Below are 17,710 nucleotides of genomic sequence, written 5' to 3'. Positions count from 1 at the left end.
GCTGCAGCCTCAAAGACTTGGCAGAACTAGACACATCCTCTGATGCAGCAGCACTGAAGCAGATCTGAGAGGCAAGGAAATACCTTCCTGGTGCTCTGGGCCAGGCTAGAAGTGATACATGAACTGCCAGTTGAGCTGAACTGTTCTAGCAGGGTTGTAGTACCTTCTTTGCAGAACTCCCTGTTAATAGTACATTAATTACTAATAATAGATATTAATTAATATGACTAGTTTTATATTAGTTTCTGATACAGCTTCTAATTTTTTGTGGTTTTCATTGACAGGTATACGTGGGGAGATCAGTGTGGTGGTGAAAGTAGATCTCTTCAATGATTTAAACAGGTTTAGGCAGTCATCCTGTGGAGTCAAGTTTTTTTGCAGTAAGTAGAGGAAAAAGGTATTGTTGAAAAGAAAACTTCCCCCCACCCGTCCTTCTCCCCGCTGTCTTTTCTTTTTTACCCTGTTCTGTCAGTTTCCCTTCTTTTACCAGCTCATAGCATAAGCCTAGTGGAGATTACATTGAAGACAGTAGTAAATGCAGAAAATTGTTTAGTTTACTTAAATTTCTTAAATAAATATTTTCTGTCTGTATTTTAAAACAATGTAAATATCCCCCTTGGGTATGGCCACATTTTAACACAAAATTGTGTACATTAATTTCTGGACTTGTTAGCATCACTCATTATGTGTAATTTTATATTTTTCTTGTAATTCTTGGCTCATAGACTTATGCCTTACATTTTTTTATATATATATATATATATATTTTCTTTTAACAGCTACATCCATTCCTAAGTGTTACAGAGCAGTAATAATTCATGGATTTGTGGAAGAGCTTGTAGTCAATGAAGACCCAGAATACCAGTGGATAGACCGAATTCGTACACCAAGGGCATCAAATGAGGCTAGACAAAGACTTATTTCACTCATGTCAGGTATTAAACATGTAGGCTGTAATGGTTATTGCTACTTTTAAACATTCACTATTTAAATATGTGACTTAAGACAATATTGCATATTATTTTTAGTAGTAATTATGTTTATTATTTTAGTTCACAGTATGTTCTGTTTCTGAAGGTTCTGTTGTCCTAACTGATGGCCATCGTGCCTGACTTTTCTCCCTGAACTTCCCCTGTTTAAACCCATTACCCCTTGTCCTGTCACTGCCGTCCGTGATGAGGAGTCCCTCTCCAGCATCCTTGTAGGTGCCTTTCAGATATTTGAAGGCTGCTCTTCTCCAGCCTGATCACAGCTTCTGTTCTCCAGCCTGAAAAGCCCCAATATTCTCAGCCTGTCTTCATGTGCGAGGTGCTCCAGCAGCAATTATGAGTTAATTATGTTTTGTTTTGTAGGTGAATTGCAAAGGAAGATTGGCTTGAAAGTGCTTGAGATGAGAGGAAATGCTGTTGTTGGTTATTTGCAGTGTTTTGATTTGGAGGGAGAGTCTGGACTAGTAGTACGAGCCATAGGAACAGCCTGCACGTTGGATAAACTAAGTAACCCATCAGCATTTTTACCTGCATGTAACTCCCCATCCAAAGAAATGAAGGAGTAAGTATGAATTAATATTTTGTAGGGAAACAAGCTTCATCTCTCTTCTTTTCATACTCATTCAATTTTACATAACTGGTGTGATTTCTTTTTTTCTTCCCAGAATTTATTTTTCTTTTGTAGTTTTGTTTGTCTGCAACAAAGTTTATATTGCACAGTTTTGAAGTGTTTTAGGTTGGATTGCTTAAGTTATTTCCTTAGAAGTTGGAGTGGTAATCCTTACCTAATACGACTTTTTTGAATTTATATAGCAATGGTATTACATATCCTTGGGTTGCAATCCACCAATTTCCAAATTAATAATTAGTTCTGCTTTGACTCTGTTTGTACAGTAAACACTTATGTGAGGGCTTCTTATGACATAACTTCTGTTCAAGATTTTCTAAGTTCAGTACAATCAGATTTATCTGTTTATGCTGAGCATATAAGAAAAGATAAACTTTGAATTCAGACAGTTCTGTCAGTGACTTAGTGAATGACCCTGAAGTAGTCTTGTCTTTTTTTGTGTGCTTTGCTTTTTACTGTTGCAAAACAAGTAGGGCTATTGCAAAACAGGTCTAGTTAAATAGTGTACTTGCAGATGATGAGAGACAGAATTTCTTGGTCTTTCTGATACCTAGTGCAGCACCAAGCACAGTTTGAATACATTTTTTTAAAATGTGCATACAAATTAATAGAAAAATACTTGCAGTCATCTGTAAATTGATACTACTTTGTTATTTGGATAAATTAGTTAATTTCTGTTTGGTAGAGTGATCCAATTTCTGGAAGGAAAAAGAAGCACCAAAAAGTATACTGCTTATGCTATGATTGTGGAGGTATTAATAAAGTATCCATTTTCATGAACTGTTGTGTCATTGCAGTAGTGATTAGGCATTTTTGTCATACAGGCATCGGTATGCTCTCACTTGGCAAAATTACTGGTTTCTCTTTCACATCATAGCTTGTTTAACTTAATTTTAAAAATTTAGCATCAAAAGAGCTTCTGGATACAATGCAGCATAAAATAACGGTGATTAAAAAAGAAAAGGTGGGCCTGGTAACTACCAATTTAAAAAGCATTCATAAATAAATCAGTAGCTTTCACCCTGGAGCAAAATGTGCTAATGCCACCCCCCAGATAATCCATGTTCAGCTTGGTGGTGAATATTGTAAGAATCCCTCAGTCCAAAAAAAGGGAGTGTTTCTCAAAACCAGCAAAATCAACTAATGCTTCTTATTCTTGGCTTTACTAACTTGATGCCCTCGTGCACATTCACAAGCTAGTGCTTAAGCTGTTCCTTTCTCTCTTTTTATTTCATCTGGACTCTTGCATGCTAGGAATTTAAATTTACTTAGAGTCTGCTTACAATAAGACATCTCCTCTAGCTAAACTTCCCTGAAATCATTTATAACATAACTTTGCAACCTGTTTGTATGTATTGTTTTCTTTTCTTCCACCTTGGCTGCAAATTCTCTCAGGTCTCCGCTGGTTCATCCGCCAAGCCATGGATGCCGTTCGACTCACAACAGCCCAATTCACACTGCTACTGGCTCACGACTTACTCAGAACTTCTCTGTGTCTGTTCCCACTCTCATCTACACTGGTACGAGACTGCTCAGACGCAAGAGCTGGGGAGAGACAGGCCACAGGCAAAGTGGTCGCAAAGTGCAGGCAGGCAGGGAGTGTAGGCAGGTACCACCCATCTTTTCTTCCTCATTTTCTCATGGAGACACCTTCTATTGTCAGTGAAGAACTACTCTGTGCAGCTGCTGGAGCAAGGCAATAGTTCCTTGCAAATACATTGGAGTCTCTTCCACAAAGCCACACTCTTCATTTCTTTTAACAGGCTTACTTCCTAATAAATGAAGTAAACCAAGTAGATGCATATGGGAAACATTCATGATATTGGAGGAAATCATCTTTTAATTGGCATTCATGATTGCTTTCAGGCATAATTCAGATACAGTATTTAGGTTTTGAAATAGTAATAGGAAGGGTATGTGCCATTTGTGGAAGAGATGGTTTTAGAGAGCAGGTAAGTCAGTCTGTGCATAAGTGAACTGTTTGTCAGTGTAGTTGCTCCCTTAAAGACTCTCCTCTTTTCTCTGTTTTTAGCTGTGGCATGCTGCTGATGCTATAGGATAAGGAAACATTTTTTTTTTTTTCCTTAAAATGCATATATGTGTATATACATAAATGTATGAATATGTATAAACACAAATATAATTTTAAATCATTTTTTCTTTATTAAACTAACTCAGCATTGTGTATTTGACCAGATTTTTAAGCCATAAACTGTTTTTAATTTTTTTTGTATATATTTTATTTTTTGTCTCATCTCATGCCTTTCATTTGGCTTAATTGTTTCATTGTAGATTATCAGCATCTAAATGTAGAATGCTGAATGGGTAAACCAGCATTTCTTTGCCTCTGGCCTCATCCCCAGTCTCGCACCTCAGGAATAGCTGCTGGCCCTGCCCCAATCCCATCCTGGTGTTGGATCATGCTGCTGTCAGCCAGGTCCTTTGGCACAGGATTACTGAATATGTTTCCACCTTCTTCTGGCAGGATTCCCTTCAATGAAGATCCCAATCCCAATACTCATTCATCAGGACCCTCCACCCCTCTGAAAAACCAAACCTATTCCTTTTCACCTTCCAAGTCCTACAGTCGACAGTCCTCTTCTTCTGACACAGATTTGAGTTTGACACCCAAAACTGGTAAGGCGCTTCCACCCGCTTTTTGTTTAATTTGTGTTTCTCTTTTTATATTTCCATTCAACCCCTTTTTGCTTTTTGGCATTTAAGTTATCAAAATGATGTGGAAATTGGAGACTTAGATAGCATGCCTCAAGCCTGAAAGGATTTCTGTAGGGTTAAAATTTAAATCCTGCCTATATTTCCACTATTCTGAATAACATTAAAATGTCATTTGTAACGCAACTGTATTCAAATAAAAATTAAAAATCTGGGAGCACTGAGGGATTCTTAAGTAATCACCTTTTTCATATTTCCTCCATTTCATATTACAAATCATGGGAGTACATTTCTCACCACAGTATGTTAAGGGCAGTAGTACTAAAACTATGTAGTCTTCAAGCCAAATGTGTTGTGCTATATTGGATACATTTATCTGTGATTTTTATCTCCTTTTTATAAATGCAATACTAGGAATGTAGCAGTTGCTGTCTTCTTATTCTCCTTGGTATATGGAAATGGCTTTCCATACACACTGTACATCTTTAACTTAAATTAGATGCCAGCCATCTTCAAAAACCATTTTTCTTTCTCCATTGGTCTATCATCATTTCTTCAACTTAATCTTCCCTACTTATTTTTTAGCTTGTGGTTACAATCATGCCAGTCATAATGTCAGCACAACTCAAAGAATTATTGTCTATTTTCCATTATGTGACCAGTGCCTGGAGTTTTGCTACTGTAGGGCAAAATATTTTGCAGAATTGTTCATAGAAGTTGCTTTTTAAATGGTGTTTTAAATTGTGGTATTTGAAGCTCAGAACATTCTTGTCTCCATCTAATTAGAGAGGTTTAAAGCATATTAAAGTAGTTGATTTAGCTTTACTTTAGCACCCCTTGCAAGAATTTTTCCAAGTAGATAAGTAAAATGTTGCATTCAAAAGCAGCTATATTAAATATTTTACCCATTTCCCCCCCCAGACACCTGTTTTAAAATGTTCCCACTTACAAGGCTGCCTTTCTTAGTACTATCTTCTCTGTCCTGTATTAAAAAAACCCAAACAAAAGCGGTTTTGTTTTTTTTTTTTGACTGTTTTTCAGGTAATCTGACATGGTCACTTGTATAAAGGACTCTACAAATATAAGTGGGTTCTTATTACATAGGAGAACCATAAATTCATGTGTTTGGCTTATTGAATATTTAAAAACTGGCTTCTTTTAATCAGTTTTTCCTTTGTAAGGATCATGTCATGTAAAGAATTTAAATGCAACATAGGTGGTCATCCTTATAGCTGCAATAAATGTTCTGGATTTGTGGAGGTGGCAGCTCACTGTGAATTTGTCAAATTTTTAAAGCAGCAACCTTGTATCATTCCTGGCACTGTTACGTAGGTGGATGGGGCCCTTGGCCTTTTCATCTCGAGTCTCTTTGTTCAGAACTGAAACAGATTGTGTATTTTGTACCTCTTATTTTTAGGGATTTTTCAAGTATATAAGGATTTTTATTTTTGCTATCTTTTTAGCATTAAAGCTAACAGTGGCTACATACTTTTGCTTACTAGCACTGTCATTTTAGCAGCTTTTAACTATGCTACTGAGGCTTACCTGAAGAGGATTTACTGGTTGCATTTAAAATTCTGTATCTTGGTGTGACATACTAGATTGTAAATCTTACTAGCTTAAAAGGACAGTGTGTCTTGAGTTGTTTTGTTTATGCTTTACCAAAAATTCGGTGATGTGCAGAAGATAACTCTGTAACATACTAAAATCAGTATGTTGGTTTTTAACAATTCACTGTATATGTTTGGTCTTCTGTTTTAATTTCCTAAGACCATTGCTGGGTTGGAATATTTCAGTGTGAAAGTTGGTGATGTAAGTGTTTAAAAAAACATAATAAATGCAAACATGTCATATGACACAGTAAATATTATCAGATTCGTGGTACCCATTACCCAGAATGGCTGATGTGAGAAGTATTTTCTGATGTACATTATGACCCTCCTTATTTCTGCCAGGTAGCTAGTGTGTTCATGTTTTTGAGATGGAGACTAACCTGGAAAAAGAGTCCAGATACCACAATATGAATAACTAAATAGAGGAGTCTGAAACTTGCATCTGCATAAGCATCTAGTTTTCAGTAGCTCCAGATGAGGAGAATATTACCTTAATGTCTTTTATAAAATAGAATTGTGATTCTCTCACCCATTTTGGTCTATATCTGGCCTGAATATGAGGGGAGTTTATTTTGTGCTGAGAAAGCTTGTTTTTGTTTGAAGTTAGATTTCTTCAGTGAAGTGATTTATTTTATGCCACTGCAGACTAGGGGAGTATCAGGCTGACAAAAAGCATGACATTTTAAATCAGGTAATACATTTTAATGTGACATAGTATATGTATGGAGGAAATTGAGAAGGTGGGAACTCCTTTTCTTAATGGGAACTTACAATTCTACAAGATACGTGACTTTTAAAAGTCATAAAACAAATCCATGACTTCTGAAAAATTAACTTTTTATACCTAAATAATTAATCAGATTAAGTGTATGAGAAGACACTGTTATTTAGCCCTTACTCCATGGTATTTTATTATCAAATTTTGTATGAAATTTGAAATATGTATTAGATTACCATAGCTTTAAAAAAAAAATTAAAAAATAAAGGTAATTAGGTCATGCTTTAAAAAAACATGCTTCTTATTCACATTGTCAAGCTGTATTGTCATTCCATTTCTTTATATGTTGAGAAATAATTTAGCAGTAAGTGCTAGTTCATTTTGAGAAAAAAAGCTTCATTTTGATTTCTTTCATCTGTTTCTTTAGTCATCTTCTGAACCTACATCTCTTTGTCTCTATTACTTTCCTCCACAGCACCTTCCCCACAGGGACCTAGGATTTTCCTGTTTCCCAGCTCCCCTACACTCTCTTGTGATTCCCCACATCTTAAAAAGTCCTGTCTCCTCTCGGGGTCTAGCGTTAACCCTCTACACTCTAGCCATGTCAGCCCAGTTGTTCTGAGGAAAAGTGTTTCTTTCACTGAAGAGCTGCTTCTGGCTGCTTCTGGTAGGATCAATCTATTATGGCCTTTTAAACAAACCTTTAAGAAAATGTTGTTGTTACTTGATATAGGGGCATTTAACACAGAGCCTTCTATAACCCTGTGTTTTTTTTCAGTTAGCCTCTAAAAACTGCTGGCTACATGACTATTCATACCATCTCTCACCTCTGCCCCAAAAGCTTGAAGTAGCTTCAGAGCTTCTTACAGGATTTGAAACATACATAGTTTATACTACAGACTTTTCTCCTTTATCCTTGAAGAATTCTCTTTGGTAATTGGACTAAAATAATTGCCATTTTTAACATTCTCTCATTCTCTTCACTTTGTTGTTCCTATATTTTGCATGGAACAAGTACTTGCTCATTCATTCATTCATTCTTTATTGAAATAATAGCAATCAGGTAGCTAGCAACTTTGCTCTTTAAATTAATTTTTTTCAATAAAGCCTGTCCAAACTTTTTATTTGTACTGCCTCCTTTTCCATTTCACTGACATACATTATTTTCATAGATTTAAATTAAATAGTTGATATTACTGCTTTTTTCTGTAGAAATTTATTTTTATCAGTTTGTATTTTTTGAGTTTGTTTTATGTCCAGTATCTATGCTGTGTTTGTCTGTCTTTAAATTGTATAGTCCCTGACAATGTTTAGAACCAATGTCAAATAGTAACAGCAATTTAATCTTTTTTGATGGGACTATACAGCTACTAATATTTTTTGTTTCCTTATCCAAGAACAGCTAAAAATATTTGTTGAAAATTGTAGTATTTTTACATATGAATATATGGTAATGGTAGCCTAGTAATTTTTTAAAAAGTTACGAATGAATTAAACATACAGTAATAAGTCTTGTATTGTTTCCAGATCTCCCAGTCTTTGGTTAAGAGAAATAACTGTATTCTGATGTATATGGACAGTCTCATACACGTTTATTAAATGCTTGATCAGAAGGAAAAGGAAACTAGCAAGGAATTGTTACGTTAAATTAGTTATAAATTCTGTAAAAGAAAAGAAAATCTATGCTACATTCATAACTGTTTGCACTGTGGTGTTTTAATTCATTCTGCTTTGACACTTTTTTGTTCTTTATCCTGTGCTTTCCTATGCAACTTAGGTGTTTATTTTTGCTTTGTCAAGCTAGCACTGATGGGTTTAGATAGAAGAAGTGATAGTCTATTTTTAGGCATGAAATAGTACCAAGAAAACCTGATTCACCAGCATTGTGTTTACTTTAGGAAAAACACGATCTTGGTATGTGTTTAGTTTTTCATTTTGTGATTTCTACCATAGAGCAAATAACTTACTGTCATACATATAACCCGTATCTCAGCACTCCAAAGGAACTATACTTAAGAGTACAGTTCCTTGATAACAGGTGATTCAGTAGCAAGGATACTTGTGTGTATCATAAACTTCCCATCCCTTCAGAAAAGCTCCTGTACTGTAGGGGTGAGAGTAAAGCGTATGAAAGAAGAATAGAGATAATTGCCCATGATATACAAAATTGGAGTTTATTTCTTATTTCAATTTGTGGATAATCTGCAAGTTATGTGTGTGCAAATACAGTAATCAAAGTGTGGCAGTTTTAAATGCTGAGCAGTAGTCCTTAAGTCATTTGAATGGATCAAATGAGTGACTATTTCAATACATAGATTTTAAAGAAAATAAAAATAATTGGTAATTTTTCCAGGGTTTATATTTGAAGTCAAAGGATGTACACTGCCTTTGCAATTTTGTTTTTGATCCCAGTCATGTGTTATACAGCAACTGCTGTATATATGAGTACAGTCTCCTTCCAGTGATTAGGAAAGTTGTTTTGGTTTCTCTGAAACTCTCAGCCAGATTTTGATTACTGTTTTTTTTTGTTTGTTTTTTCTTTTACTGTATGATAGTAGAGAGATACTTGACAACAGATTAATCTGGCAGAGAGGCATTATTCAACAGTGTGGAATTAATGGTGATTTTGCAGCCCTTTTTGATAAAGGTTCAAAATCTAATTATGTAAAAACTTCTTGTGAAAAGCGGAGAAGGCACATCTGTATTGAAATCATATGCAAAAATCTCACAAAAAAAACACATTTGTATGATACAGGAAAGAATTGCAAGCCCAGATAAGTTTTTATATTTTTAAGTTTTGTTTGGTTTTGTTTTTTTTTTTTTTTAATTCAGGTTGACAGCAGAAAAAGATCTTGGATCAGCGGGGGTTTGTCCAGATGCTAAAAAATTGCTGCTAGTCATATGAAAACTAACCCCCAGAACACCCCCAACCCCAAATTAAACTATGATGCTCAGCATTTATTTTTCATGATAATTAAAATTATGGGGATAATTTGACTGTTCACAGTGACTATTTTATATATTTTTAATTAAAAGTTTTATTACAAATAATAATATATATTTCTTTGAATGTCATTTGTACTAATACTCTTCAGGAATGGGCAGTGGGAGTGCTGGAAAAGAAGGGGGGCCATTTAAAACTCTTTTAAGGCAACAGACTCAGTCAGCTCTGGAACAAAGGGTAAGGCATTTTCTACTTCTGTTTCTGATCTACTAAAGTGAAAATTTAGGTTGTAGTAAGTTAAATGTTTCCTGTTTCTGTTTAAAATTATGTGTAATTTTTAAGTCTGAGAATTTATTGCTAATGTTGAACATTTAATAGCCCTTTTATACACAAATTATTTAAATTTTAACATATTGCTAAAGCATTAATAAAAGTGGAGCAAGTAACTGAAATGTCCACAGTACTGGTGCTGGAAGAAGCAGTTATTGCAAAAATTACTATTTAGTCTCTGTAAGTTACTAATGCATGTGCAAGTTTAATATTTCACCGTTATGTATTTAGTTTTTACAGAAGCCAAATCTTGCAATAGATTTAAACAATGTGAATATCACATCTATAATTGCAAAAATTTTTAGTTTGAAAAATGGAGTTGATGCATAATATAGTCTCAGTTCTATTACATGAAATGGTGTGTGTAGCCTTTAAAAATAGTAAACAAACCTGAATCACTTTCCAAGCAATAAAAGGGCTGTATAGATTTACAGCTTTTTGAAGAACCTCTATTAGACTAAAAATGCCATCTGTTATTGTGCTGAATAGACTATGTAATAAAAAAAAGTGGTTTTCATTTTTTATTTAAATTTGGAATGAGTCCTTGCAACTTTATATGCTGCTTTTGTCAAAATGTTGTTAGTGGTGTTATATTCTTGAAGGAAGAAATGTGACTGTTTTGCTATTCAGAAATAAATTCTAGTTTATAATTTCTGACTACCTGAACTACTTGCGTAGAAACATGTATGTTTGTTGAAAACAAGGTCAGCTGCATCTGTGAAATGTAAGTGAATAGCTACTATTTTAAGTGGATGATTCTCTTCTCATTTTTTGTGTTACCCGTTGCTAAGGGAGGATCGCCTCATAGGTTCTGTAGAAGGCGGGTATGTTCCAAAACATTGCGTGACTCTTTGTAGCCCTTTTTTCTTGTCTTGAGGATTTCTAAACAATTATTTGACCCTCCCCCCCCCCCCCCCCCCCCCAAGTTTTGCAGATTTCTCTGTAAACTTGTTTATGCAAGATTCTTTCATATTCTGTTGTTTTGGGGAGCATTTATCAGATCGGCATATTTTTCCTTAGTTACTGTTTTGCATGCTGATACATTTTGGTTAAATTTTTAGTTTAAATACAGATCCATGGCTTTCTGCTTTTAAATGTTTTAGTTTGAAAAAACTGCTTTAAAAAAGAGGCTTTTCTCTGTTTACCTTTGATTTTTGCTACCATTGCAGGCATTTCATGGCTGATCTGTTATTTCCTTAGGAAGCTTTTTAAAAACAATTTATAAATAAAGAGCACTTACTGTACTTTTACAGCTTGAATTGTTTGCACGTTGTTTTGATAAGGGCTGTATATTGTCTAGTAGGAAAAAAAATGCTGTAAAATGGGAGGGAAACATACTGAGTCAGTTATTGATGATGATGTAGCAAAGCATATGGACTGTTAATGGATTAAACGTGTTCATACTGGCTTTCTGAAAACTTACTGGGTGGGGTTTTTTTTTTTTTTGCTACGATTAACTCATATGGTTACCTTAAGGTTGAATTACTTAACTAAAATGAATAACCCAAGTTATTTTGTCTCATTTAGTACCATGCGCATAAATAGTAAGTGCAGTGTAATTACTTGCCTGGGTTTGGGTAGCACTCATTTGGGGGAAAAAAAGGCATAAATTAAATATGTATTTTGACATGCATTAAGTTCTTTTGAGTCTCAGTTGAGTTTATTTGGGTATGTGGTATTGTTTAATCAGATGTGGTTTTAATGTGTTACTTAAATAACCCTAATTGCAGACCAGAACAGATTTTGTTGGAAGGGTAATATTACTTGATTTCTTCTGGAAAAATACATTAGCTGTGGAAAACTCACAAACATCTTATGTTGTACATTACTATATTTTTAGCAATGCCTGTTGATAGCAAGTGTAATGATAGCGCAGCTATCTTTGTGTATATTTTTATCTATAAATGTATATGCTGTATTTCCATCAGTGGGAAATGAGCTTACTTTACTCATACAAAAATTATCCTGTGTTTTGGTAGAAATGGCCAAATGCTGCTCTTGGTGGTGTTTTATGTGTCTGTTGATCTCAACTTGGACAATTTTTATTCCTCCACATCTGCATTCTGCAAGTGCTTGAGAGATCTTTACTGCTGCTTTTTCAAAATGGAGATCTGTTGATCTTCACCTGAAGAGCGTTGTCAGATAACTCTTGTGTTGAGTGCAGTTCTCTGTGTTGCTCTTTTGGCTGAAATGCTGACTTAAGCAACGTTCTTTCCAGCCCATCCCCTCAGTTCAGTTGAAGAAAAATTCTAAGATTGTTTGACCACCTTGTGAGATGGCACAGTAAATGTGCTTAGAATAAAAATAATTCAACCAGGAAATTAACAATGGACCAGTTCCTTATTCTGGTTCAGCCTAGAAAGCTTTATGAACATACCTAAGCATTTTGAGCGTTACCTGAGGGAGTGGTACAACGATGGGAATGAGTGAATGGCTGGAAGGGAACATGAGAATTGCTTCAGCTGCCACTAACACCAAATGTTATGTGTGTGTGTAGCCTTGTTCCATGTGCTTTTTCATTATTTTGTGTGACTTTGTATGTAATGAAGTTAAAAAAATAATACTAGCAATACATGTATGCGTATGCACAAATTTTTTTAAACACTGTACTAAACAAATATTTATGAGGATTTTATCGTAACCTTATCAGACTTTCTCCAAATGCTACTTGTAAAATCTACGTAGTTGCAAGGATTAAACCAGTGACAATTCTTTAAGGGTCAGTGCAGTCAGTGGTTGACATGGCATAGTGAATTGGTATTAAAATGACCAACCATAGTAGCTTGGAAACTTTAGGATCATTGTGTCTTCTGGCACACAGAAATACTCTGTTCTTGCATCACCATGATGTAAAGATAGTCTTTTGCAAATTGCAGTAATACGGGAGATTTGTAATGCTTAAACACTGCATTTGGCTTCTAGGAATCTTTGTTTTCCATGTAAGTATAGCTTTATGATTTTGAAGTATTACAGATTACCACATGCAATTGAGGCTGGAACTTGTGTTTGAGTAATAGAATAATAATAAAACCCCCAAAGCCTCCAAATGAGCTTAAAAAAGAAAAAAGGAAAAAACCATATTATGATGATCTGCATCAGAATGAATGAGACATTGTTAATGGAATCAGAGCGTGTCAGAATGGTTCAGTGAGTCAGTTACCCAGAGTTGTCTGTGGCTGGAATTGACTAATAGGGCAGAGGTCTGATTTTAGCATGTATCATAATACAGATTTGCAAGTATCAATATGTTGATTGAAATAAAACCATGTTATTACCTTAAAATTTTATTCCAGTTTGTAGCGTAGGAAATCAGGCAGAGTGGAAGTCTGAACATATTAAAATTACTTGCACTACACAGCCTTATGAAAATGAACAAAATGAAAGTAACTTTTGAATCTCTATATAGATTAAAAAGCATCGGATTTGCTTGTGCTTTAGAGCACGGTTGTTGACTTTGTTCACTATGTACTGCTTTAGCACAATGTAAGTGTGAGTGTACATGTATCTATAAAATACAGGCTTAATGGAATTTATGTAGGTGGCATATGCAGTAGAATTTTTATTGATTTCTGTAGTTCTTGGAAAGGTTTTTATTTTTAATATCAGTGTAGAATAACTATATTCAAGGGACAGCAAACATGTATGTTATATATTTAAACATAAGTTAGGCAGAATGAGTGTCATGGAATTATACAGGCACAAGTGTTATCAGTATACTTGTGAATCACTGAACAGATTGTATTACAGAGCCGCAGTGAAAGAGGGTTCTAACAAAGTGCAGCTGTGCTGCATTTTCAAACTTGAGATCTGTAGGACCTCTTAAAAGTTACATGAGTTCTAATAGTAAGAATTCTGAAGTATTAATTTTTTGAAATCTACACTGGACTTTAGTTTACGAGGACTTTTCATGCCATGTATTGCTGGAAGAACAGTGATTCTCATTTAATCTGCAGCATGTATACTGTTTAGGTAGAAGCTCAACTGAACTGTACTGTTGCAAGTGCTTCAAGTATGTGAGAAAGAAATCTATACTATACTTTCTCCCATATGAAATTATGGTGCTTATTTTTTCCTTTTGACCAATTGCAAAGACTATACAAACAATGATTGCATGACTTTGATTTTTCTTTTTTTGCCTCTGTGCATTTAGAATTGCTGAACATAGATCTATTACCTTTCCCCCATGAGTGTGCTTATTAGACCTTCCATAGAAGGTCCCTGTAGAAAATTAAATCTTCGAGTTTGAGGCTCAACTCTTTCGAATATGTCTGTTTTATTTCATCATGTGTGTCATGAAAAATTACTTTGCCTCTTGTACGAACTACATTTTTGAGTAGTTGCTGAAACTTCTTAGTTTTTCATTTAATTATGAATTAGTAAAAACTAATTTATGCAAATGAATTGGAAGTATATTTCCTTAGTTTAAGAACTTAATTGTATTTTGAAGACTTATGCTTTATTCCAGAAGTTAGATATTTACTTGTTAAATTTAAAGTTTAGACAGCAGCAGAGCAGGTGCGTTTTCCTGTAATAAGACATCATTCTTGCAAGACAACAGTTTGTTCTATTCTGTGCTTCAGAATCAAACTGCAGTCAGTTGTAACAATGAGACCTAAAAAATTGAGAACAATGTTTCTTGTTTTGTATTAGTTAATGAAAGTAGAATTATGTTGTTTAGCTGCCATCCTAAAAGTGGACCAATAGAGGCTTTGCTAACAAAATGTGTAAAGTTTTGATTATTTGTTAATATTGTGCTAGATACAACTCTATGGGGGAAAAGTATTTTTACAGTGTATAATATCTCTGCTTTTATTATACTATGGGTACGTGAAGACATGTGGTTACATAGCGCTTAGTAAGCCTGAAGGACATTTGGCATAATGTAACTGCTTTGCTTGTATTTCAGGGAAGTTATCAATTCACTGCATGTTTGTTGGCAATCTGCAGTGGTTGGTAAGCAGTCATTTGATGTTTGTTTTTAATCATAACAGGAATTTCCATTTTTTACCTTGACGACCTTTCCACCAGGCTTTCTTGTCCACGTTGGTGGTGTTGTCAGTGCACGGTCTGTGAAGCTCCTGGATCGCATTCACAATCCTGGTATGTTAACACAAGAATAACTTCCTTGCCCAAGTTCCAGTCGTAATGATCATGTACTTTATCTATATCTAAAATGTATTTGAACAATATATATTGAAAAGCAATATTTTTCAGACAGTTTAAGCTTGAAAAATAATAGTCACTCAGAGGGTATGTTTTCAGTGAGATATTTCGAGTTAATGAAATAATGACGAACTTTGAATCCAGTAACTTTGCACTAAAAACAGTCTTTGAATTATTGAAGGTTTAATATTTTTTTTGCATCAAGTTTTAATATTAAACAGCAGGTTTCCATTCAAACACAAGTAAGATGAAATACTAAATCTTAACTATGAATGTTTGCTGATTTTCAGGTCCTTGAAATTCTTAAGGGTTAATGACTAAAATTAAGCTGAATGTGTTTTTAATCTCTTTTTATAAAACCTTTACAGCTTTGTTTCTGTTCTTAGAAGCATATACTGAATAGTATTTTGAGATTTTTATTTAATATTTACTTGGAACTCCAGTACTGGAGCATGTATATTTTGCATGTCCTAGTTCTGACAGCAGAATTAAGTGACTTGACTTTGAAGACTTTGTTGTTATGTTTGCTGAGACAAGCCAAGGAATACTTTGTAAAAGGTTGGAATTAACAGTGCACTCAAAAATTCAGAGTAAAAAATAGCACCTGTAGTGGTTTTGCATGCACTAGTCAGGAGTAATAAACAAAGTTTGTGCAAATGCATCTTTAAAAGCAATTGAAACAAACAAATATATTTTTTTTTATTATTTTTCATTTTATTTCTTCTTCCTGTGGCCCAAGGCAAGTAATCTTGCAAGCAGGTAGATTTTTGTTGATTTAAAGATCCAGTAAACTGGCAACATGAAATAAAGTCTGAGATTTAATGTGAATTAAAAAACCTACTTTAAGTGATTTTTTTTTTGAAGCATATGAGTACACAGTATTGTTCTTCCCCTCCTCCTTCTTTCCTCCTGATTTTTAAGATCTATTTCCACAGTCTGGAGAGAAGATTAAAAGGAATGTCAAAGTATAAATTATATGCAAGTCCTCCCTTTCTTTGCCACAAAATTGCCTTAGGCTTCTGTATTTTCGACAGATTTCTGATATGGGTCATTTATGTGCAAAATTTACTGTGTGGTAAACTTATTTATGTCAAATCAGTTTTGCTCAGACATTTTTAAAACTAATTTCTTGCATTATGCACTTCTTTATTTTTACCAACTGACTGAAGGCAGGATAAGAAATAAGAGAAGGTAGAGATGCATATTTGCACAACTAAGTGGCTCCTTGCAGTGTTTTTGCGGGACTTGTAGATTGCTCCTGACAAGTGAATGTAAGATGCATGATACTTTGAACTCAGTATATTGCAAAACAATGAAAACAAAAGGGGAAATGAAGGCACATGGCTGTGGGAGGGAAGGTGAAGAAGTAGAAAAAAGGAATTCTGATGCTGTGATGAAATATTAAGTCAAATAATTCTGTAAAATGGTAAAGGAAACAAACTGGCAAACAGGAAAATGTAGCAAAGGAAAGAACTTTTGAAGGTGGATCGAGAAGTATTGATAAGACAATAATTGCTATATACTGTACACTTTGATCACGCCTACTGCTAGATTGCTATAGCATGCTCCTTTTTTCCCTTTCTATTTCAGCCTCTTATTAACTCTGCTGTCTGTGTCTTTCCAGTTCCTGTGGAGTGGTGTTGTCAATTGTGTTCTTGTTGGTAGTTTTTTTTCACTATTCTGCTCCTATAACTGATCTACTAATTTGCTGTTTTGAACTCAGCCTTTGTCGGAATTATGGGTAACACAAGATCATACAAACTGCTAGACTGGAATAGTTTCAATTCAGGTATTTTACTAGTCATTCAGTACTACATATGCTGACAGAAATTATGGCAGCTCAGTGAAGTTCTTAGAAATGCTGTAGGGTATTTAGGTTAATGCTTCAAATTTAAATGTTTAATCATCAGATGCCTAAATGTCTTGTTTTAATGTTGTTAAAGGCTTTCTTAAAAATTGCAAAACATTGTTTTAGTATAAAGTAGTACTGCTAAGAATAATATCAATCTGGAAAGCTGAATGTTCACTGATTATTTTGTAGTCGCTTTCAGCTCAGCGTCCATGAAGCAAATAATTTAGGGAAAGAGTTCTTTATAAAACTGGGATAATACCAGGTGTGAATTTCTTTTTTTGTTTTTTTTTTTTTTTTTGTTGGTTACTTTGAGGGTAGGGGGTTATTGGTGAGTTTTGTTTTGTTTTGCGTGAGCTTACACTTTCTTCAACAGCGGTTGTACTGTTAATTTCAGGAAATTGATGGATGTGTTTGTTCTAAATAATAGATATAAAAATTGTCTGAGAGAATGGAAAATAGATGATGAAGACTATAAATTTAAAGAGAAAGTATAGTATATCATCCAGGATTGGTTGGTTCATAAATCTTGTATTGTAAAATGCAATCAGCTTTCAGGTATTAAAGCATAATTATTTGAACTTTTTAATCACTTTAACACCTAACTTGAAAAAAAAGCCCCAATAGTCTATTTTTTATGCAGTTTTAGGGATCAAAGTGTATAACTTCCTTATAGAGTGGCGCAGAGAATAATGGATGAGATGATGAGGCAGTCTACTGAAAAGCTACATACAGTACTGGCCTGTTAGGGGGTGAAATAAAGACTTACCCCCACCCCCCTTTTCCTCCGGAAACATAACATG

General features: G+C 34.5%; 1 protein-coding gene and 1 long non-coding RNA gene across 23 annotated transcripts in view; one reads left to right on the top strand and one right to left on the bottom strand.

Annotated features, from left to right (window-relative positions):
* The window catches only part of C2CD5 (C2 calcium dependent domain containing 5), a 63,076-nt gene that overhangs the window by 8,352 nt on the left and 37,014 nt on the right, over window positions 1-17,710 (top strand). For 4 of the 22 annotated variants that reach the window (XM_061444490.1, XM_061444476.1, XM_061444505.1 and 1 more), the window contains exons 4-12: window positions 285-380; window positions 780-935; window positions 1,353-1,551; window positions 4,103-4,254; window positions 7,097-7,288; window positions 9,717-9,802; window positions 10,687-10,719; window positions 14,887-14,995; window positions 16,782-16,847. In XM_061444490.1, the coding sequence (XP_061300474.1) occupies window positions 285-380; window positions 780-935; window positions 1,353-1,551; window positions 4,103-4,254; window positions 7,097-7,288; window positions 9,717-9,802; window positions 10,687-10,719; window positions 14,887-14,995; window positions 16,782-16,847 (1,089 nt within the window). Of the gene's footprint in view, window positions 1-284; window positions 381-779; window positions 936-1,352; window positions 1,552-3,012; window positions 3,138-4,102; window positions 4,255-7,096; window positions 7,289-9,716; window positions 9,803-10,686; window positions 10,720-14,886; window positions 14,996-16,781; window positions 16,848-17,710 lie in introns of those variants that run through there. The other 18 variants (XM_061444567.1, XM_061444562.1, XM_061444551.1 and 15 more) reach the window with 13 other exon arrangements.
* Window positions 1,055-17,710, bottom strand: part of LOC133264747 (uncharacterized) — a 42,358-nt gene continuing 25,702 nt past the window's right edge. The window contains exon 3 of the long non-coding RNA XR_009741757.1: window positions 1,055-1,121. This is a non-coding gene — a long non-coding RNA (uncharacterized LOC133264747). The remainder of the gene's footprint in view (window positions 1,122-17,710) is intronic.

Source organism: Pezoporus flaviventris, unplaced genomic scaffold (genome assembly GCF_033815535.1).
Source record: "Pezoporus flaviventris isolate CSIRO_AGI_PZ_B2104156 unplaced genomic scaffold, CSIRO_AGI_Pfla_v1 ptg000002l, whole genome shotgun sequence".
Lineage (NCBI taxonomy): Eukaryota > Metazoa > Chordata > Aves > Psittaciformes > Psittacidae > Pezoporus > Pezoporus flaviventris.
This window is presented reverse-complemented; position numbering and strand designations above follow the sequence as displayed.